Source organism: Mirounga leonina, unplaced genomic scaffold (assembly GCF_011800145.1).
Source record: "Mirounga leonina isolate KUSES-001 unplaced genomic scaffold, KU_Mleo_1.0 Mir_448, whole genome shotgun sequence".
Taxonomy (NCBI): domain Eukaryota; kingdom Metazoa; phylum Chordata; class Mammalia; order Carnivora; family Phocidae; genus Mirounga; species Mirounga leonina.
This window is the reverse complement of record NW_023270758.1, coordinates 1,460,669-1,485,440: the sequence shown is the minus strand read 5'-3', so window position 1 is coordinate 1,485,440 and position 24,772 is coordinate 1,460,669. Positions and strand designations below refer to the sequence as shown.

The 24,772-nt window shown below is 44.4% G+C and overlaps 1 protein-coding gene across 3 annotated transcripts in view; it reads right to left on the bottom strand.

The window, feature by feature from the left end:
- Nucleotides 1–4,053, bottom strand: part of USP31 (ubiquitin specific peptidase 31) — a 166,769-nt gene extending 162,716 nt beyond the window's left edge. For all 3 annotated transcript variants that reach the window (XR_004676222.1, XM_034988065.1, XM_034988064.1), the window contains exon 1: nt 3,383–4,053. Coding sequence is in view for 2 of the 3 variants with exons in the window: in XM_034988065.1 (XP_034843956.1) it covers nt 3,383–4,018 (636 nt within the window). In the remaining variant the exon portion in view is untranslated. The remainder of the gene's footprint in view (nt 1–3,382) is intronic.
- Nucleotides 4,054–24,772: the final 20,719 nt, after the last annotated feature.

The window sequence follows — 24,772 nt, the reverse complement described above, 5'->3', positions numbered from 1 at the left end:
GAGTGTTCCCTGGACCTACAGCATCAGCATCACCTGGGAGCTTGATAGAAATGCAGAATCTCAGACTCCACCCCAGCTCCACCAAATCCAAAGTAGTTCGGTAACAAGATGCCCACGTGAATATGTGCACACTGAACGGTAAGAAGTGATGTCTTGGGGAACGTACCAGGTCTCACTGGACTCAGTTCTTCACAGGCAGGTACAGTGTCTTCCCAAAATCAAAGTGCCTCACCTTTGGCAGGCTGCCTCTGAGGCAAATCCCTCCTTTAGGAAGGGAAACCCAAACATCCACCTTCCAGCCTCCATGGCAGCCAGAGGTGGCCAACTGACATGGTTGTAAGTCAATGAGATGTCAGCAGAAGCCTGCTGAGGGGACGCTTCTGGAAGAACTTTTATTTTCCCAGTGACTTCCTGCCTTGACAAACATTAAGGATAAAAAGACATAATAGGGACAAAATAGCCAAGAATAACAGAGTGGAAACACAGAAATGGTCTGAGTCCCTGTTGGGCCCTTCAAGCCACTGTACCACATTAGAACATGTACCTCCAGACTTACTGTTTGAGCCGATTCAACATCTTTGTTGCTTAATACATCATCATTAGGGCTTTCTCTTTCTTGTGCTGAATGCATTCCTAACTGATGGAGTAAACCCTCAATAAATGGGAAGTGAACGAACGAATGAATGCAATGTGAAATCTACTAAATGTTGAGAAGGTTATATGTTTTATTTTTTTTTTAAGATTTTATTTATTTATTTGACAGAGAGAGACACAGCGAGAGAGGGAACACAAGTAAGGGGGAGTGGGAGAGAAGCAGGCTTCCCACGGAGCAGGGAGCCTGATGCGGGGCTCGATCCTAAGCCCCTGGGATCATGATCTGAGCTGAAGGCAGGCGCCTAACGACTGAGCCACCCAGGCGCCCCTAGAAGATTATATGTTTTAAAATAAGACCTCGAAGAATCTGTTCAACTTTGCCAAAGCATGCTTATAAATCAGCTTCTGCGTTTCTAGAATTATTGACCCATTTCTGTTCACAGCTTGTTAATGGATTAAAAAAAAAAAAAAAAAACCTTTTAAATGCAATGGAAATGTTCACATACAAAAATGCTGTAGAAATTGATTTTTACATTTTGGAAAGAGTAGAAAACCAAACTTGAAACACTGGGCTCTGACTTTGAAAAGTCTGCAATTGCTGTGGCTATTGATAGGCAACTATAAGCAAAGAGAAAAAAAGAGAAGGAAAAAGACTTACAGTAGCTGGTTGGTTGCCATTCTCTCCTACTTTCTTATTTTGAGATCTCTGACATGGATCTCATTTTTTTCCAGTCCCTATCCCAGTCCAGTATTTCCATTCAAATTTCCAAGATCAAACAGCAATCACTTTTTGTTTTTGAGAAAAACAGAACATTAATAAATATAAATAAAATGTATTAAAAGGGGACAGGTGCACTTGGGCAGTATTATTCCCCGAAAGGTGGGTCCTCAACCAAGTGCTGAATCCTCAGATTATCATTTTGCATTTTACTAAAATCATTTATTTTTACTTAAATAAATTTTAAAAGAAACTTTACAGCACCAATGGAAAGCCAGTATCATTTGCCACAAATAGAAGACAAATGTAAAAACAAAGACAATGAAAACACAACCTTATTAAATCCTAGCTAATGTTACCTGCCGAGGCCTCTAAACTTAAAGCTTGTTCTATTAAAAAAAGAAAAAGAAAGGTGGGGGAGTGAGCATGAAGGTGTTAAAGTCAGGCTACCATCAAGCTAAGACCTGTGCTTGGGCATAATCAGGACATTCTATTTAACACCATATCCATGTCCCACCCCAAAGTATCCCTCATACAATCTCAAATCATCTTCCCTCTTTTTTGCTCAGAATAAGAGCCCATTTCCCAGGGCGCCTGGGTGGCTCAGTCGGTTAAGCGACTGCCTTCGGCTCAGGTCATGATCCTGGAGTCCCTGGATCGAGTCCCGCATCGGGCTCCCTGCTCGGCGGGGAGCCTGCTTCTCCCTCTGACCCAGCCCCTCTCATGTGCTCTCTCTCTCTCTCATTCTGTCTCAAATAAATAAATAAAATCTTTAAAAAAAAAAAAAAGAGCCCATTTCCCTAGTGCAGCCTAAATGGTCCTACACAATCTGGCCCAGCCCACCACGCGGCTCTCATCTGAGCTCCAAGGGCACCAGCAGACAGCAAACAAGAACCCAAGGGCCTTATCTAGCCCACTGCCTGTTTTTGTATGGCCTGTGAGCATAAGAACGGTTTGTAGAGATAAATATTTGTAATCAATCTGATGACAGGGAACACTAATTTTGAACTCCAACTCCAATGTTATCCCCTCCAAAAAAAGAATCCCATTCCTCTCATTAGGAGACCTGCATTACAAAGTACTGTACTCATATTTTTATCTTAGTCAATGAGAAATTTGTGGAAATTTGTTTTCTCTTGTTATAGAAGTACCTACATAATAGCCTCAGTTTTGCATCTTGACCATTTACTATATGGCCCTTTACAGAAAGAGTTTGCAGATCCCAGAGCTACACTGTTCAAGCGCACTGGGCTCTCGCGCTTTCACACTGTCCTTACACCTGGGAAGCAATTCCCCCCGACCTCCTCAAGGCTGGTTCTCCACAGTTACTCAAGTCTCAGTTCAAATGTTACCTCTTCCAAGAGGTCACCCTAACCCTGCCCCCTCCCCCACTTAAAGTAGCTTGCCAACACATCAATCACATCACCAGATTTTACTTTCTTGGAACCACTGATACTACCCTTTTACTTTACTGAAATCTTTAATAATAAAAACAATAACGCAGCAAATACACATGGTACTATGTACGACGGAAGCGATTTACACATCAGGTTGAACGCTTTAAAAGTGCCAACCTGTAAGTCAAAAACGGTCAAAAATGGGTGACCTCATTGGGTTCAACCTAACAGATCAACCTGTTTGCGGCTCACAACCACCTATGACGCAGGTACTAGATGAGAAAACTGTCACAGAGAGTTTCAGTAACCCGCCCGAGTTCACACTGCTGGTAAGTGGCAAAACGAGGATCTGAAGCCAGGCTCAACACTCCCACCCCCAAGAATGTGAGTTCCATGACGGCAGCCGGTCTTTTCATTGCCAGAGCCCTCCAGGGCCCATCACAGGGCCACGTACGTAGTCAGCCCTTAATAAACACACGATGAATGAATGGGTGCGTCTCCCTTACAACCAGTGGCATCGGTCCTAGACTCGGGGCCCACACCTCTTCAGATCCGGGCGCTGGTTAGCCCGCCGCGCCGCCAGGAAAGGAGGAATGCAAGACGTTGGGAGACGGTGCCCCAGGGACGCGGGGTGCAGGGCCCCTCCTGGGGGTGGGGACGCGGCGGGGCTCACCTTGAAGTCGCGGCTGTGCTGCGGGGTGTACTCCAGGGTCCAGAGGGCCCGCACCAGGTGCGCCAGCTGCTCGGTGACCTCGCCCTGGCCCTGCGTGCCGCGGCCCACAGGCTGCTCGGGGTCGGGCGAGGGCTCGGGTCGCCCCGCCCGGTACTGGCCGAGCGCCAGGTACTCGGCGAAGAGCTCGGTGTTGCTGAGACACTGCAGCGTGGCGTTCATGAAGCACGTGTTGCCGTGGTTCCGGAGCCCCGCCACCCCGGGCACCGGTTCGGCGGCGGAGGCGGGCGGCGCGGGCGAGGCGGGCGGCGGCGGGCACGGCGGCGGCGGCGTGGGCGCGGCGGCCGGCCCGGGTGGGAAGCAGCTGCGGAGGCCGCCGCGGTCCGGGGCGGCGCCCTCGGAGCTAAGGTGCGAGAGCGTGGACAGCGTCTTGAGAACGCGGCTCATGAAGCTGCCCACCGAGCGCGCCGACGAGGGCGAGGCGGGCGCGGCCGGCCCGGGCCCCCCGGGGCCCCCAGCGCCGCCGCCGCCGCCCGCGCGGCCGCTCCGGAACAGCCGCTTGCTGAAGGAGCGCTTCTCCTTCCCGCCCGCCGCCGCCACTGGCTGCGGCCCGGGCCCCGGCGCCGTTACCTTGGACATGGCGGCGGCTGCCGACGCTCATCACCGAGCCCGCCCGCCCGGCCCGCGGCCCCGCCACGGCCGCCGCCGCATCCCGCCGCGCCGCGCAGCGCCTCACGGGGCTGGGGGGCTCGACGCCCCACACACCTCAGGGCGCCGCCGAGCGAGCTAGTGAGCGAGCGGCTGCCGGCGGGGCGGGCGGGCGCGCGCGCGATCCGCCCAGCTGGGCCGCTCACGTGACGCGCCTCTCGGCGCAGCCCGCCCGGCGCTGAAGCCGTGGCGGCTGCCATGTTGACTGTGGGAATGGAGGTGCCCCTCCAGCCAGACCAGATGACTCGCGGCTCCGGGGCGGTCCCGCTTTGTGAAGTCCGAGAGAGGCCATGTCTGGTGTGGGCACGGTCCTGGCGCGGCGGACAGCGCTGGGCTCGTGCCCAGGGATGGACCCCAGGCGTGGGTCTCGGTCTTCTGATCTGAAGGCGGAGGCCTTGGGAAAGTGCGGAGATCAGGTTACCGCCCCTCACCAGACCCTGGGAGAAATAATAGACATGGGCCTGACCAGTCCTGAGCGAGCCAGCCCTGCCAGGCTCCTGAGGGACCCGACTGCCTGCGTGCATACCAGAACGCCATCACAGAGTCTGGCACGTCCTGGCAGGCTTGTCTTCCAGGTGGCACCTTGGGCTTGCAGTGAAACGGTATAATCAGAATTACCTTCCTTTGCAGGCCTACCTTTAAATCCCCGCTGAGCTCTACCATCATTCATTCATTCAACAAATAGTTATTCCTGTATGCCAGGCACTGCTAGGCTCTGGGAATATGACAAAACATGAAATTAACACGGTTTTTGCCTGCCCTCTTGCATTTCCCACTCGCGGATGCTGTTAATAGCTGCTATGTTTCAAGCATTGTGCTAAGCATGCAATATTTCCCTTAATTTTCAGTTCAGTGCCTTTGAGATTGGTACAATGTATCCATTTCAAAACCAAGTTTGGTTCAAAGCCCCAAGACTTGATCTCCAAACGAAAGGTCACAGATCCACAAATATCACAGGGACCAAGATAGGTCATATCAGTGAGTAAAGAATCATGGTGTTTCAATCATCGTATTGACCAATTAATACTTAAAGTGATTTGACTGTTGGGGAGAATATAAGGAATGGTGGGGACCACGGCAAACTGCAAATCAACATCTTTCTAAAGGGGGTGGCTGCCACTCAGCTGATCCAATTGTTCCCATGCAAAAATGAGGGCTCAGATCATCTGACTTTTTAAAGAGAAGTTGGGAATCCTATTTTTAAATGTTGGTTCAACTAAAAAATAGTGCAGGGGAAAAAAGTACATCTTTGGGCTCCCTTGAGCTCAAAATCAACTGGTTTGTGACCTCCTCTCTGTAGATTGTCCTTTGCTGACCTTTATCCTGAGTCCTGGTTACTGCATAAAGGAGAAATCAGGGAAGGGAGAGCCCTTCGCCTTTTTAAAACATAAACCCCACCTTACACCACATTTCAGAGTAAATGGTTTTTGCCGGAGCCTTCCACCCCGAGTAAACATGGCCTTTATGGTGACCACCCCCCACCCAGGGTGCTCTGCACTAGCCTCCAAATCACCTACATTCCCACCTCTTAGTCAAAATATCCATTCTTCACTTCATCTTGAGCTCATCTAGACACCAGGAAGAAAGCAATTTGATCATTCATACTTTAGTGTGAATGCAATGGCCCTCAACCTTGGCAGACATGTTTGAGTTTTTTTCAAATATGAAAATCATGGGTGAGGGAAGGACAAAAGAAAGGAATAGCTTTTAATGGAATTTCAAGCACTTTGACAAAGCTTTTATCACAATACCCAGCCATTATGTTAAAAGATTGCTTGCTTGCTTGTTTTTAGGTGGTGGGAAGGGTCTTGGGGCTGTGGTCTCCCTAAATGTCAAATGGACTTAGAAGTTAGCCCTCCGCCTGGGTGGCTCAGTCGGTTGAGCGACTGCCTTCGGCTCAGGTCATGATCCCAGGGTCCTGGGATTGAGTCCCACATAGGGCTCCCTGCTCTGCGGGGAGCCTGCTTCTCCCTCTCCCACTCCCCCTGCTTGTGTTCCCTCTCTCGCTGTGTCTCTCTCTGTCAAATGGATAAATAAAATCTTTAAAAAAAAAAAGAAGTTAGCCCTCAATTAGTTTTCCCAAGCTGCTTTTTTTTTTTTTTTTTTTTTTTAGCACTTCTCCGTTTTGGACCTAGATGTTCATAGCACCATCCTGCTTGCTCAAAATCCGCAAAAGACTACCAGCTCTTAAGGCAGAGACTAGATCTGTTTTGCTGACCATAGATGCCCAGCATTGACCATGTCTCTAATAAATGTTTGGTTGAATGAATAAACTGCTTTAGAAGGAAATTAAACATAGCAAAAGCTTTTCACTCCCCACGTTTTATGCCCAGAGCCCATCTCCAATTTCAGGCACCATTATAAACTGTGTAAGCCACTGCGTTGTGACTGTCCCCCACTTCAAATACCCCTTTTGCTTTTCTGCCTGAGGGTTTTCTCCAAAGCCAAAGAACTCTCATCAGAGGGGAGTTTGAATTAACAACTCCTTCTCCCCCAACAGGGGCAACCTTCAACCAGTGGGAAATACCAGCCACTGGATAAACTCCCAGGCCTCTCATCCTTTAGGGAGACAACTCTAAGGTGTACATAATGGGGTTCTTCAGAGAGTCCCCAGAGGAATGCAGGCCCATTTGCCCTGTATAACCAGTTCAATAATGCACCCTTTTCTGGATTTCTCTACTTCCCTGTCTCCCTCTTTCTACTCTACTCCCTCACTCCTGCTTCTGGGATCACCTCCCAAATGTACTACCGGCACCTGGGTCGTTGTCTCAGGCTCTGGTCTAAGGACAACCCAAACTAAGACACTGAGCCACTTTAATTAGGGCTAGGTATTTAACCCAAGAGAGATCCTGATTTGGTCAAGATCAGGTTTTGTCCTAGCTGCTGTAAATAATCTTCGATCTTATCTACCAACAGGACTTGTCCTCGTGACTGTCCTGCTGACTGCTTTCCAGAACATCATTCTTTCCTTGTACTGTCTTACATGGCTGGCACACAGCAGATGCTAACAAATCCTACTTTTTTTAATTTATTAAACTGAAAGTCGAAGACCAGGGGAAGTTTACCACGCTGCTTCTCTTTATACTAGAGCCTTAGCCTGAATATGACCCAATGCCCAGGCCCTGCTTCCAGTCTAAGCGAGGCTCATGGAATCCCAGTTCATCGTGTACTTCAAAGAAATTAGGGCTGAGCCCATTACCAGATCTGACTTCCTTAGCTTAGCACCACCAGACAGGGGCTCAGGCTCACCCCCATTGAACATTGCCCCCTCCCCTCACCTGGTTTCCACTTCTACCTTTTCCCACCAGCATATAGCTGAAATCCAAAATGTAGTAGTGTGGTTTAGCTGTAATCCTGAGGGTGGTTTCCACTGAGTCCACTAAAATACAGTCCTCTCTGATCTCCCACTAGAGTTGCCCTCCAGCCCCTGGCACTATGGAAAGTCTTGGTCTTCCCTCCACGCCCTCAGGCAATTTGATCTAGACATGTGGGCCTTTGCTCAAGCTGTTTCCTCTGTGCCAAACTCCTTTCCTTGAGCCTCTTCACTTAGCTAACCTCTCCTTGTCCCTTCTTGGCACCTCTTAGTCATGACGCTAACGTTACCATAGTAGAAGTCAGCTTACAACCTGTCACCTGCCCTGAAGTATAGGCTTCAATCCAGCAGGGGCTCATCTTATTCATTATTGGATACCTAGTAAGGTAGCCATCATTGTAGCATAGTGATTATTTGGCAGCAATGTATCTAAACAACATGGGACCTCCTTAGTGAGACACATGACCCCCTTCCCAATCTGGCCCCTCCCACCATTCCACATTTATTGGTCCCCATGGAGCCCCAAAGCCAACCTACCCCAGCTTGGCCAGAACAGGGTTGGAAAAGAATTCCTAATTGGAGTGCCTAGATGTCTTTTTTTTAAGACCCACCCCAAACAAGATTCTGTAGTAAATTTCAATCATCCCTCTTTGTACCCATCCTTTACCCTCCCTGCGCCAGGGAAACACAAATTAGAAGGAGCAATGCGGTGAATAATCATCGCGATCCAAACTTGGTTCATTCCTGCGACTATCTCCTTAAACTGACACCTTGGATTAAAGGTTATGCACATTTCATATTTTGACACCTGTTGTCAAGCTGACCTCCAGAAAGGCTTTATCCTGCCAACAGTGAAGAGGAGGGGGGCACACATTTTCCAATCCCAAGACAGTGTTGAGTTTTTCAGGCTTTTTTACACTGGCAAATTCAATGAACAGAAGATGTCATGTTATGGGCTCGTATTTGTAGGAATGAAGTTGAACAACATGTGCTGTTTCTTTAGCTATCTAGCATCTAAACAGACTTCCTATTTGGAAAGGATCCCAAATTACACAGGACAGCTCAAGCTCCCACAGTGAAAAATGGGCAGGAGCTGGGGAGCAGGTATTTCCCTCCCAACCCCAGGATGCCAGAGCCCAGGAAGGTGACCTAAGCAAGGGCAATCAGATGCTCCCAACTGGGCCTTGGCTCGGGAAGTATTGATGCAAGGTTAGTTGGAGACAACACAGCAAATTAGTGAATCTAGTGGCTCTATATTCAGCGGAGATGAAGTGGTGGCAGAGCCAGCGATAATGACAGAGAGGGTCCCGCTGGCTGCTCAAGTGGCAAGTTCTTACTGGTGTCTGCCTCCCTGGGTCTCTGCCCAAGCCTGTTTCTCTGGCTCTGTTTATTGTGGGAGCCAGTCTGATAGGCTTCCTATAAATTCCTTTACTGCTGAAATTAACCCGTGTCAGTTTCTGTTGTTTGCAAGCAAGAAAATGACTAATAATGCCTTTTTTTTTTTTTTTTTAGCAATTTGTATTTTTACTGGTGTGATTTACCTGCCCACATCATTTGGCCATTTTTTCTTTGATGTGTTCTTTTTATAAATGCCTGCTAATAAAAGCACTTCTTATGTGAATTATATCATTCCTTGGTCTATACCATTTATTCTTTTACCATATTTATAAAGTTTTGATATTAAATAGGAAATTGTAGTTATTTTATATGGTCAGGTTGATTAGTATTTTTTCATAAAGATTTCTGATTTTTTTGTATAAACATGATTAAGAAAACAGCCTTTCCCCACTCCAAAATCATAAGAGTACTCACTCTGTTTTCATTTAGTTCTATTATAGTTCCTTTTTTTTTTTTTCTTTTGCCTTACTTTTAATGTTGGCTCCATCTGGAATTTATTTTCGGGTGAGAAATGAGGTAGGGATCTTGCCTTTTATCCACCTTACATGGCTAGCCAGCTGTCTCAGCACCACTTAAAGTTATCTAACTTTTTCCTACTGCTTTATAATGTCACTTTTTGTCACATATTAAATGCCACATACATTTAGAGTGCTTAAACATTCTGTTCTATCTCTTTGATGTGTCTCTGTATTCCCTGATAATATAGGTTTAGAATATATTGCAATGTTTGGTAAGACAATACCCCTTAGTATTTGATAGGCTGTTTCCTTTTTCTCTCAGATGAACTTAATCCTTAGGGAGGATTAATTCATATAGGTTAATTTAGGGAAAATTGACATCATCACAATATTTACCTTCTTATCTGGGAATAAAGTACTTCTTTTAAAAATTACAGAAGGACTTTTTCTTTAAGGTTTTATTTATTTGAGAGAGAGAGAGAAAGTGCACACAAGTAGGGGAAGGAGCAGAGGGGCAGAGGGAAAGAAAGAAGCAGACTCCCCACTGAGCAGAGAGCCCGGACCTGGGACTTGATCCCAGGACCCTGGAATCATGACCTGAGCGCAAAGCAGACACTTAACCGACTGAGTCACCCAGGCGCCCCTACACGAGGATTTTTAATGCCTTTCAAAATACAGTTCCCTTCCACAGGTCTGTGTAACATTAATGAGTTTATTCCTCCCTGTTGCTATCATGAATGGGGTATTTTTATGCCATTGTATTTTCTGTTATTTGTCTCTATGACAAAATTATTTTTGTAACCAGCCACCTTGATATACTTTAGTTCTTTCTTACAATTTTCTGTTGATGCTCTTGGGTTTTTCAGGAACTCCTATCCATGCATGAGATAATAATTTGGCCTCTTCCTTTATAATATATCTACCTCACCATTATTTTTTTCTTGTCTAATTGCCCATCCAGAATTCTGTTAAGTAATATTAATGAGAGTGGGAAAGCCTGCATTGTTCCTGACATTCACAGCAATGCTTCCAGTGCCTCACCATTAAGCATGATGCTTGCTTTGGTTTGAGATATATATTATTTATTGCATTAAAGTGGTATCCATTTATTCCTCCTTCAGAAAGGGTTATTATCAGAAATGGATCTTGAATTTTATCAAATGCCCTCTGGGCATGAACAGTGATGAGCATATGCTTTTTTAAATTTTTACTTTATTTTCATTTTTATTTCACCTTTGACCTGTATACCCATCATGGGTTTTGGGTAACGAACAACATGAACTACTTTTAGCTAACTTATGCAGAAAAGGAGCTTATTGGAAGGGTGGATATGGAGCAGCTCACAGGACTGTCAGAGAAGCTTCAGAATCAGACTTGGGAAAGAAGAAAGTACACAGCCAGGGACCTGCTCCAGAAAATTCTACTTAAGATGGCACCATCGGTGAAGCTGGACACGCCACTACCACCAAGACCAGCACCACCATTTGACAGTGGCAGCCCACACTGTTGGACTCTTGGTTCTGCCATAGCCACTCTGAAGAATCTTGAATAGTTTCTTGATTGTCCCTGAGCTTTTGCTGTCACTCCTTCAAAATCCTAAGCCCAAAATGGAAGCACCCAGTTGTTGGGCTAGATCCTAGTTCTGGTCACAAGCTGCTGGGATGTAGGGACAGGACCATATCTCCCTACAGCTTCCATCATGGGAGATGGAGCTACTTCCCATCTATCTTGAGATTCCCTCCGAAAGGAGGACCATGGAATGCCGGGCAGCCCGAAATGCCAGATGTCCATTGTAACCTACCCACCTGGTACGCCATATTGGTAGGCATCAAGTGTATCTCTCTGTCTACTTGCTAACAGTTTCGTAGAGAATTTCACAACTATTTTTATAAGAAAGCCAGCTTGCAGGCTGTGTGTGTGCTCAGTATTCTTGTCAGGTTTCAGTTTTACCAGCTTTTTATTTATTTATTTATTTTAGATTTTATTTATTTATTTGAGACAGAGAGTATGAGAGACAGAGAGCATGAGAGGGAGAGGGAGAAGCAGACTCCCCGCCGAGCAGGGAGCCCGATGCGGGACTCGATCCAGGGACTCCAGGATCATGACCTGAGCCGAAGGCAGTCGCTCAACCAACTGAGCCCCTTACCAGCTTTTTAAAAACAACTGTGAAGTGTCCCTATTTTCTTTAGGTCTGTAACAATTTACATGATGTGTTTTCAAAGGTTATAAAATTCACCCAATTTACTCTCTAGATCAGGTAGAGCAGGCAGTTCTTTGAAATACTTTTCATCCATTAATTTCATCCATTAATACCGGTCTGTCTAAATTTTCTTTCTCCTCTTGAATTAATTTCAGCCATTTTTTTTAAAGATTTATTTATTTATTTATTTGACAGAGAGAGAGAGAGCTAGAGAGGGAACACAAGCAGGGGGAGTGGGAGAGGGAGAAGCAGGCTTCCTGCAGAGCAGGGAGCCCGATGCGGGGCTCGATCCCAGGACCCTGGGATCATGACCTGAGCCGAAGGCAGACGCTTAACGACTGAGCCACCCAGGCGCCCCTAATTTCAGCCATTTTTATCTCGTTAGAAAATCACCCATGTTTTCCAGTTTGCTAGCGAGATCTTACAAAGAATTCGCTTCAGGTTTTATTTTCATTTTTAGCTCAGGGCCATGGATGCAAGTTAAATCTATTCTTCAAATGGTGGCTCTATTGTCATTGGTGTGATGGCCTTCCCTGTTCACTAGTCATTTCTTCTATCCAAGGGCATTCACTAAGATCCAGGACTGTAGCTGACACTGTGGGGGCCCTACCCAGATCCTGTGGGATCCTTTTGCCTTTTCTGTGGCCGCCCCCAGCTGTGTACCTTGCTACAAATGTGACTGTCTTTTGGTGCCTGCTTTTGGGCTATTGCCACCGTCATGTCTGCTCACACAGAAAACTGAAAGTACCTAGGGTTTGTTTTCTGGGGTGGCCCTTAGCCAATGACAGTTGGGTGCCGGAGTACGGAAGCCAGCTTCCCTGCCTCCAGTCAGGACAAATTGTGAGGGGTAACATTCCAGAGCTCCCTGAAGGGTTAGGCTAAAGATACTCTTTCTGAGACCTTGCCCCTCATCCCATCCTTGCTCGACTTCTTCCTTTTCTGTGACCTGCTCCCCTCCCTTCTCAGGAGTTTCTTCTAAGAGCTCTTCCTGAATAAATCGTTTCATGTGAATTGTCATCTCAGGGTCTGGTGCTGGGGAACTGGTCTACGACAAGGATGATTTAACTCATATCCAGCCCTGAAAGACTGGTGTACCCTCTACAGAATTGCACTGTAACATACACCCAGACATTGTCCTAGAGATACAAATGAGATCCTGAGAGATTACAGAAGATGAAGTTAATAATTCGGTTGAGAGGAGGTAGCAAGCACTTCATTTAGAAAGTATTAGTCAATCTGGGTTTTTAAGGTTAAATAGGAGTTGCCCAGGTAGGAAATATAGTGTGGGGTTAGGGTGTGGCAAGGAGAGGTAAAATGGGCAAAAATTTCTAACTACAAATAACATGTGGTTCCTATGCTTTAGGAATTCAAAATATAGTGAGTGAATGTGGGAAGCCAAACAGGTCTCAGAGAAATTATAATGCAAGGGATAAATAAGGGCTAGAATAAACAGGATGTTGTTCTTGCCTCAGAGAACGAGCTGGGTTTGGAAGAGTGAAAATGAGTTTTCTAGGCAGAGAAGGGAGTAAGGGAACCTGAAGAAGAGAGAACCACATGTGTAAAGATGCAGGGACATGAAAAGTTCTGGATGTCAAGGAGGTTCAAGTTTAAAGTAGCTCCATAGACTCAGAAATACACGATAAGAAAAATATGTCCTTTCCATTCATTTCCTTTTAAAAGAAACTGTCTCAACATGGGGCTAGAATGTTTTGTACATTGCTCCAACACTTGCTAATATCTTTCTTTTTTTTTTAAAGATTTTTATTTATTTATTTGACACAGAGAGAGAAAGTACAAGCAGGACGAGGGGCAGGCAGAGGGAGAAGCAGGCTCCCCGCTGAGCAGAGAGCCCAACACGGGGCTCGATCCCAGAACCCCAGGATCATAACCTGAGCCGAAGGCAGACACTTAACTGACGGAGCCACCCAGGGTGCCCCCTGCTAATATCTTTCTTTCTCTCTCTTCTTAAACACCAATGGAGCAGGCTTGTTCAGAGCCTTCAGCAGGCAACACTATTGGGATAGTTTGTAGCCTACATCCCACATGCTCTTTGAGAACCTTGCCACTCCCCAGTGAGAGGTAGAGTCTATGCCCCCTCCCCTTGGAAACTTGGTGGGCTTTCATGGCTATCTTGGCTAGCAGAATTCCGCAGAAGTGACACTATGTGACTTCCGAGGCTAGATCATAAAACACGATGTGCCTTTCAATTGTCTCTCTCGCCCAGGCCACGCTGAGAGGTCCACATAGAACCAGGCCCAAAGCCCTGAGCCCCAGGCCCTGGCTGAGTTCCGGCTGGCAACCAGCACCAACTTGCCAGCCGTGTGAGTGAGCTATCCTGGAAGTGGGTCAATCCACCCCGTGATGCCCCTACAGCAGGGACAAGCCTTCCCTGCCAAGCCCTGCCCAGACTCATGGGCAAAATAAATTATTGTATTGTTTTAAACCGTTCCCTTGTGGGGTAATTTGTTACTTACAATGGAATAACCAAAAAAGTATCTAGATAGACTTTAATTACATTGTTTTGTTTTCCTCTATTCATTTTTACAATTGTCCTCTATTTATAGCAACACTGATTATCCTCTTGCTACAGTGATATGAAGTTGAATGTGGACTTAGTGATTCACTTCCAAAGAATGAAGTGTGGAAAGGGAAAAAGAGTAATTTTGCAGTGGAGGGACCTAGCAGCCACTAGCTTAACCAAGTGATCAAGTTAACATCACCCAGGGATAAGTCAGGTTGATATTAAGTAACCCCTTGTCATAACCAGGGTTCTCCAGAGAAACAGAACTAATAAGACATGTGTGTGTATATACATACATGCATATATATATAGAGAGAGAACCAGAGATGGGGTGGGGCAGAGATTCAGGGGGAAAAAAGGACAGAAAGATATATTATAAAGAATTGCCTCACATCATTACGGAGGTTGACAATTCCCAAGATTTGCAGTCATCAAGCTGGAAACCTAATAGAACCAATGGTCTACTTCTAGGTCAAAGGCCAGCAGGAAAAGCCAATGCTTCAGTTCAAGTCCAAAGGCAGGAAAACAAAACAAAACACACAAAAAAAAACCCATGTCCCAGCTCATTCAGTCAGGCAGGAGGAATTCCTTCTTAATTGAGGGAGAGTCAACATTTTTATTCTATTCAGGCCTTCAACCAATTGGATGAGGCCCACCCAAATTGGGGAGAGCAATCTGCTTTACTCAGGCTAACAATTTAAATGTTACTTTCATCAAAAACACCCAGAATAATGTTTGATCAAATATTTGGGTGCCCCATGACCCTGTCAAGTTGACATATAAAATTAAACATCAAACCCTAGTATATACAATGTGATGAAGAAGGCACTTCACCTCTATGGTATTCTTTACCAAAACCCATAACTCTGGTCGAATCATAAGGAAATACTTCACATAAACCCAAATTTAGGGGCGGTCTACAAAATCACTGACCAGTCCTCTTTGAAAATGCCAAGTTAGGAAAATCAAAGACTGAGAAACTGTCAAAGACCAAAGAAGACTAACAAGATATGATGCCTAAATGTATCAAGGTGGATCCGGGAACATGAAAAGAGTTTTCATGGAAAGGCTGATGAAATCCAGGTAAAATCTGGACTTGATCGACACCAAGGCTAATTTCTTAGTTTTAACAATTGTACCATAGTTGCATGAGCTGTCAACCTTGGGGGGCACTGGGTAATTTTATATAGGAACTCTGTACTCTCTTTGCAACTCTCTATACATCTAAAATTATTCCAACATAAAAAAGTGTATTAAAATGCATTTAAGTTAAAAATTGAAAGTAGATTTAAAAAATAATATTGAACAATCAATGTTTTTTGAAAGGAAGACTTGAGAATGGTAGAGGAAATAAGAATCGCTTTGTGCGAGAGTTCGCATCTGGGCATCTTAAGAAGCAACTGATGTACTTGCTTGGTAGGAGGGGCTCCCACAGGGGCTTTCAGCTTCCAGGTCTCTGAGATCAGGCAGGTCCAAATGGAGGGGGAGTCTGACCCTTACTCACGTGACAGAGATCCTCCTGGGAATTGTAAGACCATCACAGACAGGAGTCAGGAACAGGGAATGGAGACCCTGGAGGAGTTGTGGATGCCTGAGTGACACCAGAACACCATGGAAAAGAAAAAAATAAAACCTTTAACTTATTTGCCAAAATCAGAGAACTGTGAGATCCATTCCAGTGTAAACACTCAACAAATATTGGAGTGGGGTGTCTGGGTGGCAGTCAGTTAAGCGTCCGATTCTTGGTATCAGCTAGAGTCGCGATTTCAGGGTCATGGGATCGAGCCCCAAGTGGGCTCTGCGTTCAGCATAGGGTCTGCTTGGGATTCTCTCTCTCCCTCTGCCCCTCCCTCCACTCGTGCACATGCACGCTCTCTCTCTCTCAAATAAATAAATAAAATCTTTAAAAAATATATTAGAGTGCTCACTATGTGGTAGGCACCTGTTCAAGATTCTGGGGATGCAGCAGTGAAAATACAAAATGTTTACCATTCCAGAGGGAAAATAAGCAAATAAACAAATATCTTATGTAATCTCAGCTACTGATCATTGCTTTGAATGAAACTAAAACCTAGGAAGGATATGGGGAGTAAGGGGAGAGACTCTTTCACATAGAGCATTGAAAGCCTCTCTGAGGAGGGACATTTGAACAGAGAAGTGAATGAAGCAAGGGGACAAATCTGGGGAAGACTGTTCCAGATGGAAGGAGGAGGTAGTACAAAAACTCTTTGAGTTGAGGATGAGTTTGGCATGTTCGAAGAAGAGCAGGAGGTCAGGGTGGCTGCAACAAATTGAGCAAAGCAGAAACTGGCCAAAGATGCCGTTGAGGAGGAGGGGAAGAGGTCAGATAATGTAGGATGCTGTGGACACGAGGAGGAGTACTGAAGATTTAAATTTTGCACAAAAATGGAGAAGATGTGATCAGTTATAATTTGATATGATGCAATGGGTGATGAATAATTATTGAAATGATTCAGAACTCTGGGAATTTGAGGAGAGAGGGATTTCTAGAAAAATGTGCAGATTAAACATATAAATCTTCCTCTGCTCCATACCAAAACATTACTCAGATGAGAGTAAAAGAATAAAACAGATGTAAATCCACAAAAGAGATCAGAAAAAAAGTGAATACAGTTGATGAAAGGTTGTATGAATCAAGGTTCCATCAGAACAGAAACCACTCTGTGTATTTTGGGTAGGAAGGGGGACGTTGAGGCTTACTCCACCCTTGGAAGGCTGGGGAATGCAGGGCAAGCAAGCCACTGTCACCCATCTCAGCCTGCATCACCAAAGTGAGTGAAACCCAGGAGCAACCTGGAAGTTCTGTGCCTCCCCAAGGACAAGACCAGGGATAGGGCAAGGCAAGTGAGGCAGTTGCCTTAAACACAAACTTTAAGAGAGCATCAAGGCACTATGTATTAGGGTTCTCTGGAGAAACAAACCAATGGAATAGATATATAGAGATATATAGATATATACAGATATGAAAGGAGATTTACTCTAGGAATTGGCTCATGTGGTTATGGAGGCTGAGAAGTCCCACAATCTGCTGTTTGTAAGTTAGACAATGAGGAAAGCTGGTGATATAATTCAGTCCAAAGGCATCAGAATCACAGGGCCAATGGTGTCACTCCCAGTCTGAGTCTGCAAGACCAAGAACCAAGAGTGCCAATGTCCAGGGCCAGGAGAAGACGAATGTCCTAGCTCAAGTTAAAAAAAAAAAAATCAAATTCACTCTTCCTCTGCATTGTCACTCTATTCAGGCCCTCAGTGGATTGGATGATGCTCACCTGCATTGGTGAGGGTGATCTTCTTTACTTAGTCTGCCAGTTCAAATCTCTTCCAGAAACACCCTCACAGACACAACCAGAAATAATGTTTTCCCAGCTATCTGGGCATCCCAGAGCCCAGTTGAGTTGACACATAAATAAACCATCCCAATTCACTTATCCAAATAAAGAACCCATTTTAATGCAATATTTAGAAAAGAAAACTTATGGAAAAAAATCGATAATGAACAAAATGTCAAGTTTTTAAATAAAAACAGACACTGACCCTGCCCTTGGACGACCCTGCCTCACTTACCTCACCTAAATCCAAGCCCTGCTCAAGGGCTCTGGGAGGACCCACTGTCTTCTCACCTACCCACAGGATTAAAAGAAATGACTTACAGTAGCATGCCTGGAAGCTAATGAGAACTTCAGGCCCAGCTGTTTGCTCCTCTGTCTGCCTACAACTGAAACCAGAAAATAACAATGTCTCTTTTATCTTCCAAATTCTTTATGGGTACCTCATACTAGCAAACACTAAGAAAGAGATTCTTAGAAGTGTAATTCTAGGCTTCCTCCCTGTGATGCCAAGGGAACTATAGAAGAGGGAGGTAAAGCTGTCAAGTTAGTAACAGCTAATCCAGCAGAGAGATGTCAAGAAATTTCAAAAGCTGGAAATCAGGTAAAGATAGAACAGAGCTGAAAATATAATATCAAATATTTGCAGAGAGGAAGAAAATAACAAGCAAACCAATTTGTAGCATCTTGAATATGTCAGTGTTATGGGGTGGATATTGTCCCCCCACCAAATTCATAAGTCCTAACCCTCAGTACTTGAGAATGTGACTATATTTGGAGGTAGTCTTTAAAGAGGTGATTCGGGGGCACCTGGGTGGTTCCAGTGGTTAGGCATCCGACTCTTGATTTCTGCTCAGGTCAAGATCTCATGGTCCTAGGATCCAGCCCAGTGTGTCATGCTCCCTGCTCACCAGGAAGTCTGCTTCAGGATTCTCTCTCTCGCCTTCTACCCCTCCCCCACTCACTCTCTCAAATAAATAAATCTTTAAAAAATAAATAAAGAGGTGACTCAGTTTAAGTGAAGTCACTTACAGTGGACCCTTAATCCAAAAGGCCAGAACCCATGACCCTGAGATCAAGACCTGAGCCGAGACCAAGAGCCAGACGCCCAACCGACTGAGCAACCCAGGTGCCCCAAGATCATCCATTTCATTGGTAGATGAAAAAAAATGTCCATATTATATCAATGAGCACATCACTAACTACTCTACTTCTTATTTTCTAAATCTTTTATTGTGAAAATTTTCAAACATAGAGAAAAGCTGAAAGAATAATAACATTAAACACTCATTCTTCTATTTCTGCCAATGCTAACAGACCTAACTGTCTCATTGGCCCATTCAACTGTCCAGTCTGCAGTTAGCTGGGCATTTCCCCTGCCTGAAACAACCTTGTTCTCACCAGGCATAGCCTTCTAGAGGCAGGGGAGTCAACCATAACCCAAATTAGAACTGATTGTATTATTTTACTCACTCATTTATTCCTAAAATACATATTGAGCTTCTATTATGTGATAGGCACTGTTCTGTATGCTAGAGATAAAGTAGTAAATAAATCAAGCAAAAATACCTGCTCTTAGGAGCTTACATTCTAATGGAGAAAGACACAAACAAGTAACATACACAGCGTAACTGACGAAAGTTGATGCATGGAGAAAAATAAAGCAGGAAAGGGGAACAGAACATTGGAGGTTGCAAATTAAATAGAGTGATCATCAAAGTCTTGCTGGGAAGGCAACTTTTGAGCGAAGATCTGAAGGAGAGCTAGGAAAAAATTAGGAAAAGGAGCGTTCCAGGCAGAGGGAATTACAATGCAAAGACCTTGAGATGGGAACATGCCCGGGAGTGTTTGAGAAATAGCAAGGAGGCTGGCATGGGGTAAGTAAGTGAAGGGTAAGTATAGGATATGAGGGTTAGAGTGGTAGCCAGTTTAGCGGCACTCAATCCTGTAGGGCTCCAGGACAGACCACATGGCAGGGCATAAAACAACTCCCAATATGTTTAAAGGGTTGAAATGATACATTGTACATTTTCTAACCACAGTTGAAGGAAATCAGAAATCAGTAACAGAAAGAAATGTGGGGAATTCACCAATATGTGGACATTAAAGAAAATACTCCCAACTAACCAATGGTAAAAGAAGAAACCCCAAGGAAATTAAAAAATATTTTGAGATGAAAAAAAAAAAAGCAAGGAAAATACTTTGAGATGAATGAAAATGAAGATTCAACATATCAAAATTTTATGGGATGTAGCTCAAGCAGTTTTTAGAGGGAAATTTATAGCTGAAAATATCCGTATTAAGAAAGAAGAGGGGCGGGGCACCTGGGTGGCTCAGATGGTTAAGCGTCTGCCTTCAGCTTATGATCCCAGGGTCCTGGGATCGTGCCCCGCATCTGGCTTCCTGCTCAGCGGGGAGCCTGCTTCTCCCTCTCCTTTTACTGCTCCCCCTGCTTGTGCTCTCTCTCTCTCTCTCCGTCAAATAAATAAATAAAATCTTTAAAAAGAGAAAGAAAGGAAGAAGAGAGGTGCCTGGGTAGCTTAGTCAGTTAAGCAACTGAATCTTGATTTCAGCTCAGGTCTCGATCTCAGGGTCATGAGTTCAAGCCCTATGTTGGGCTCCAGGCTGGGCGTGGAGCCTACTTAAAAAGAAAAAAAAAATAAAAAATAAAAGAATAAAGAAAGAAGAAAAATCTCAAGTCGATAACCTAATCATCCACCCTGAGACACAAGAAAAGGAAGAGTAAACTGAATTATGTAGGGCCGTATGGGATTTGGCTTCTATAACCTCTGAGTATCTTTTGTATCCCGAGACTTGGAATGATGGTTAATTTTATGTGTCAACTTAACTGGGGTAAGGGAAGCCCATATAGCTGGGAAAATGTTATTTCTTTTTTTTTAAAAGATTTTTTATTTATTTATTTGAGAGAGAGAGAATGAGAGAGAGCACATGAGAGGGGGGAGGGTCAGAGGGAGAAGCAGACTCCCTGCCAAGCAGGGAGCCCGATGCGGGACTCGATCCAGGGACTCCAGGATCATGACCTGAGCCGAAGGCAGTCGCTTAACCAACTGAGCCACCCAGGCGCCCGAAAATGTTATTTCTGAGAACTTCTGTGAAGGTGTTTCTGGATTAGCATTTGATTTGGTGGAGTGAGTAAAGATCATCCTCATCAATGTGGGTAGGCATCATCTAATCTACCGAGAACCGGAATAGAAGAAAAAGGCAGAGAAAGGGCACATTTTCTTTCTTTTTCTTGAGCTGGGACGTCCATCTTCTCTGCCTGCTTGTTTGAGCTCTCACGCTGTAAACAAGTGTTCTTTTTGCAGCCTATTTAGTGCCCAGTTTTTCACATTTTCATGCTTTTTGTTGGTGATGTTGCTGTTTAAAACAGCATCTGAGCATAGCATTGACATGCTGCCCAGTATTTGTAAGCACAAAAAAGCTGTGATATGCCTTTCAGAGAAAATATATGAGTTAGATAAGTTTCATTTATGCATGAGTTATAGTGCCATTGGCCATGAGTTCAATGTTGATTATTCAATCATGTATATTAAATAAGGCAACTTTATTTTTTAAATTTAAATTTTTTTTTCTTAGAGAGCACCCAAGTGCATGCAAGTGGGGGGAGGGGCACAGGGAGAGAGAGAATCTTAGGCAGGCTCATGTTCAGCAAGGAGCCCGTCATGGGGCTCTATCCCATGACCCTGAGATCATGACCTGAGCTGAAATCAAGAGTCAGAGCCACCCAGAAGGCCCTAAATAAGGTATCTTTAAACAGAAACACACATTTTAAAAAGTTATTTATTGATCAGTTGATGAATATGTTATGATCAGAAACTTGCAAGAACCTAACTCTATATTTTGCTTAGGAGTGATAGTTCAATATCTGTTAATTCAATGTTCGTGGCAATTTTATAGAACGTAACTATCACAAGGACAAACATCAAGAGTTGACTGGACATTTCTAGTTTTAAGGGCAATCTGACTGTGACATCTCTCACCCATACCAACTGAATAACCTGATTGAAGGAGGTCACTTTCACTAATTCATTCTTATTATATCCATCTCAAAGCTGCAAGTAGTATTTGGGAGAGCAACATCCCAGTGGAGACCTCCTGCATAAAGGAGCACTGCTGTCCGCGGTGCTGATCATACAAAGGCAGCTTCCCGCAAGACTTTTTATCTGGTGGCCAAAATACTGGCTAAACTCTCTCCAGGGGGAAGGTTTTCATTGGCTGGCTTCGGAAGCACGCCCTTTCCTAAACCAAATGTGTCCAGAGAGAGAAATGTTATGATTGGTATTGAGGTTAGAGTTCCTACCAGTATCACAGAGACTAAGGTAGGAATTGATGTTTCCCCAAAAGAAAATGTAGGCTCTGTTGCCAGTAGAAAGTGGAATGGATTCCACATAGATAAGATAAACAGATTTCATCAAGAACTCCCCTGTGATAGTCATCTGTGTGCTTTCAACACCCTTCCCCCATTATTATAGGTTATCTGTGTATGTTTCTTGATCTTTAAAGAATCTGATTCTGATGAAAGAATTTTTTTTTTTTTACACTAGGAAAATGAGGCTAACTTTTGTCAGAAGAAGGAAGAAAGTGTGGAGTTTCTTTGGAGAAAGAAATTGTCCTAGAAAATGGATGTAACCAAATTTGCATTTCTCTAATATTGCAACAATTAATGTTATCGCCCCTGGCTAAGACTACACACGGAAATATTACCTTGGTCATTGGAAACTAGGCTCTGATTAATAAATAAGAATGATTTTTATTATGCCACCACTCCTCGTTAGCCCAGCAAGTCATAGAAGTCCCGGAATCCTACCATCCTATTACATAGTATACATATGAGCCTGGAAGTTTGAGTACCACTGACTCTACACTTGATTGACATCATGCTGTAGGTTCTGTGAACTTTGGGCCTTACTGATATAGCTAAAGAGGTCTAGGATCAAGGACAGTCTATTTTCTTGTCAGAATTCAAATTCCCTTTTTCCCTTTTAGTAGCACAGGGTTCTCACTGGTGTCATCTAGCATAGAAAAATGTTCCCCAGAAGATTTGTAGATCCTTCATCTGGGACTAGATATGGGATACACTCACTTTAAGAAACAAAAATGGCAGGGCATCCGGGTGGCTCAGTTGGTTAAGCATCTGACTCTTGATTTCAGCTCAGGTCATGATCTTAGGGTCGTGAGATTGAACCCTGTATCAGGCTCTGCACTCAGCGAGGTGTCTGCTTCTCTCTCTCTCTCCCTTTGCCCCTCCCCCACCCACATGCTCACTCTCTCTCTAAAATAAATAAATAAATCTTAAAAAAGAAAAGAAACAAAATGGCATCACTCCATTCAAGTGAGAAGATAGGACTTTTATCCTCTATATTATTTGGGAGTCTTTTGGATTCCAGTGAAAGAAATTGAACTCAAAATGTCATAAGCATAATAGCAAATTTATTAGCCCAAATGACTAAAAAGTTTGGGACACAGACCCAGCTTAAGGTAGTTGTGCGTCCAGAGACATTTTATCATTAGGGCTGGAACTCTTTCCATCTCTCAGCTCTGTTTTCCTTTGTGTTGGCTTCACTCCCAAGCCCCATGTGATACTCCCCACAGCTCTTGGATCACACAGTCCTTTCTGATAACAGCCCCCCTGCCAAAAGAGAAGTTCTCTTTGCAATCCTCCAGAAAACATCCTGGGTGGGTTTGACTTTCATTTGATTTAATTGGGGCTCAGGCCTATTCCTGAACAAAACACTAAGACCTGAGTGATGTAATAAGCTGATTGGCTAGACCTAGAGCCAGAAGTGGGATCACCCCAACTCAAACCACATGGACTGAGAAAGGTGGATGAATGATTCTCCAAAGGAAACACAGAGGTGTCTCCAGAAAAAGAGGGAATAGATGTTAGTAGAAAAAAAGAGAAAAAAAGAAAACATGACTGCCACACCATTGCTTTTGGCAAAAAGTCTGTGTACTTAGGGGACAGTGTAAGTCTCATTTCATATTGATTTTTCCTAAGTGGTTTGGAAGTGGTACTATTGGCAAAAAACGGATGTGTTGGTTCCTTTCTCACTCACTCTCACCACATTCTTAGAGAAATGCCCATCTACCTATAGTGGTGGACCTCTACGGCCATATTTGTTTATGTGTTTCTATCCTGAATGGACCAGGGATGAAAACATCTTACCCAAAGAAGCTAGTTATTGCAAATCTGGTAGCCAGTCAAATTCTTCCTAGGGATCCACTGAGGCTGAGAGGGGTTTTGATTTTGCTTATACTAATTTCAGTTGGTTTCTGTTACTTGAAACCAAATGACTTCACCAAGACTAATTCCAGTCACAGGATTCCAGTAGCACTGAGGAAAGAGCAGCTGATGTTGAATGTAAGTGATTTTAATGTTCTCTGAACTTGGCCGCTGGTGGTTGCATTTCCTAGGTTCTGAGCTTGGAAGCTATCAAGCTATCAGTGGCTTGCTGCTGAACCTCTCACCAGTCCCAATAGTCTTGAAATGCAGGGTCTTTCAAGGCTTCTTTTTGAGTGAAGCTGTATTCGTTTTCAATCGCCACAGCAATTGCATGACTGGGGTTCCTGGAATCAACTGGGGGGCTGGCTAGGCAATTCTGCTTATCTTGATTGGTCTTGCTATACAGAAAAATAGATTGAAGGGATCACATGGATAAGAAGTATTGGGAAGGTGGGAAACATTGAGCTTTTAGATAGGGTAGCCAGGGAAGTTCTAACTGATAGAATAGCAATAAAGCAAAGACAAGAAGGAGGCAAGGGGATGATCCACATGATTATCTGGGTGCATTAGTGTGTGTGTATGTGTGTGTGTGTGTCTGTGTGTGTGTGTGTGAAGAGTGGTGCTGGTAGAGCGAACAGCAGTAACAAACCCTGAGGCAGGAGTGTGTCATCATATCCAAGGAACAACACAGGGGCTAAAGAGAAAGAAGCAGAATGCGTCAGAGTGGTGGGAGATGAGGAAAGGTGATAACAGGGGTCAGACACAGAGGACATTGTAGGTGACCATAGGGCTTTGGCTTTTGCTAAGGATGAAGCAAAAAAGCCATGGAATAGGTTTAAACAGAGCAACATGATCTGACTCGAATAGCATCCCTTTGGCTAGTATATTGACCATAAGCTGTAGAGGGGCTACTTAGGGGAATATGGCAATGATCCAGGTGGGACACGGTGACAGACCAGCAACAGAGGCATCACCTGGAAAGTTAGAAATGCAGATTCTCAAGCCCCACCCCACACCTATAGAGGTAGAATCTGCATTTTAACATGATCCACAGTGATTGTATGCACATTAAAGTCTGAGAAGTTCTGCGTGAGAACAGAACGCTTCCTTTCTCTGGGCCTGTTTCTTCCCTACTCTAAGGGGCTGGACCGAGGTATCTCTATGGTCCCTTCCAGTTGCAATTTTCTTTTCTCTTCTTTTTTAT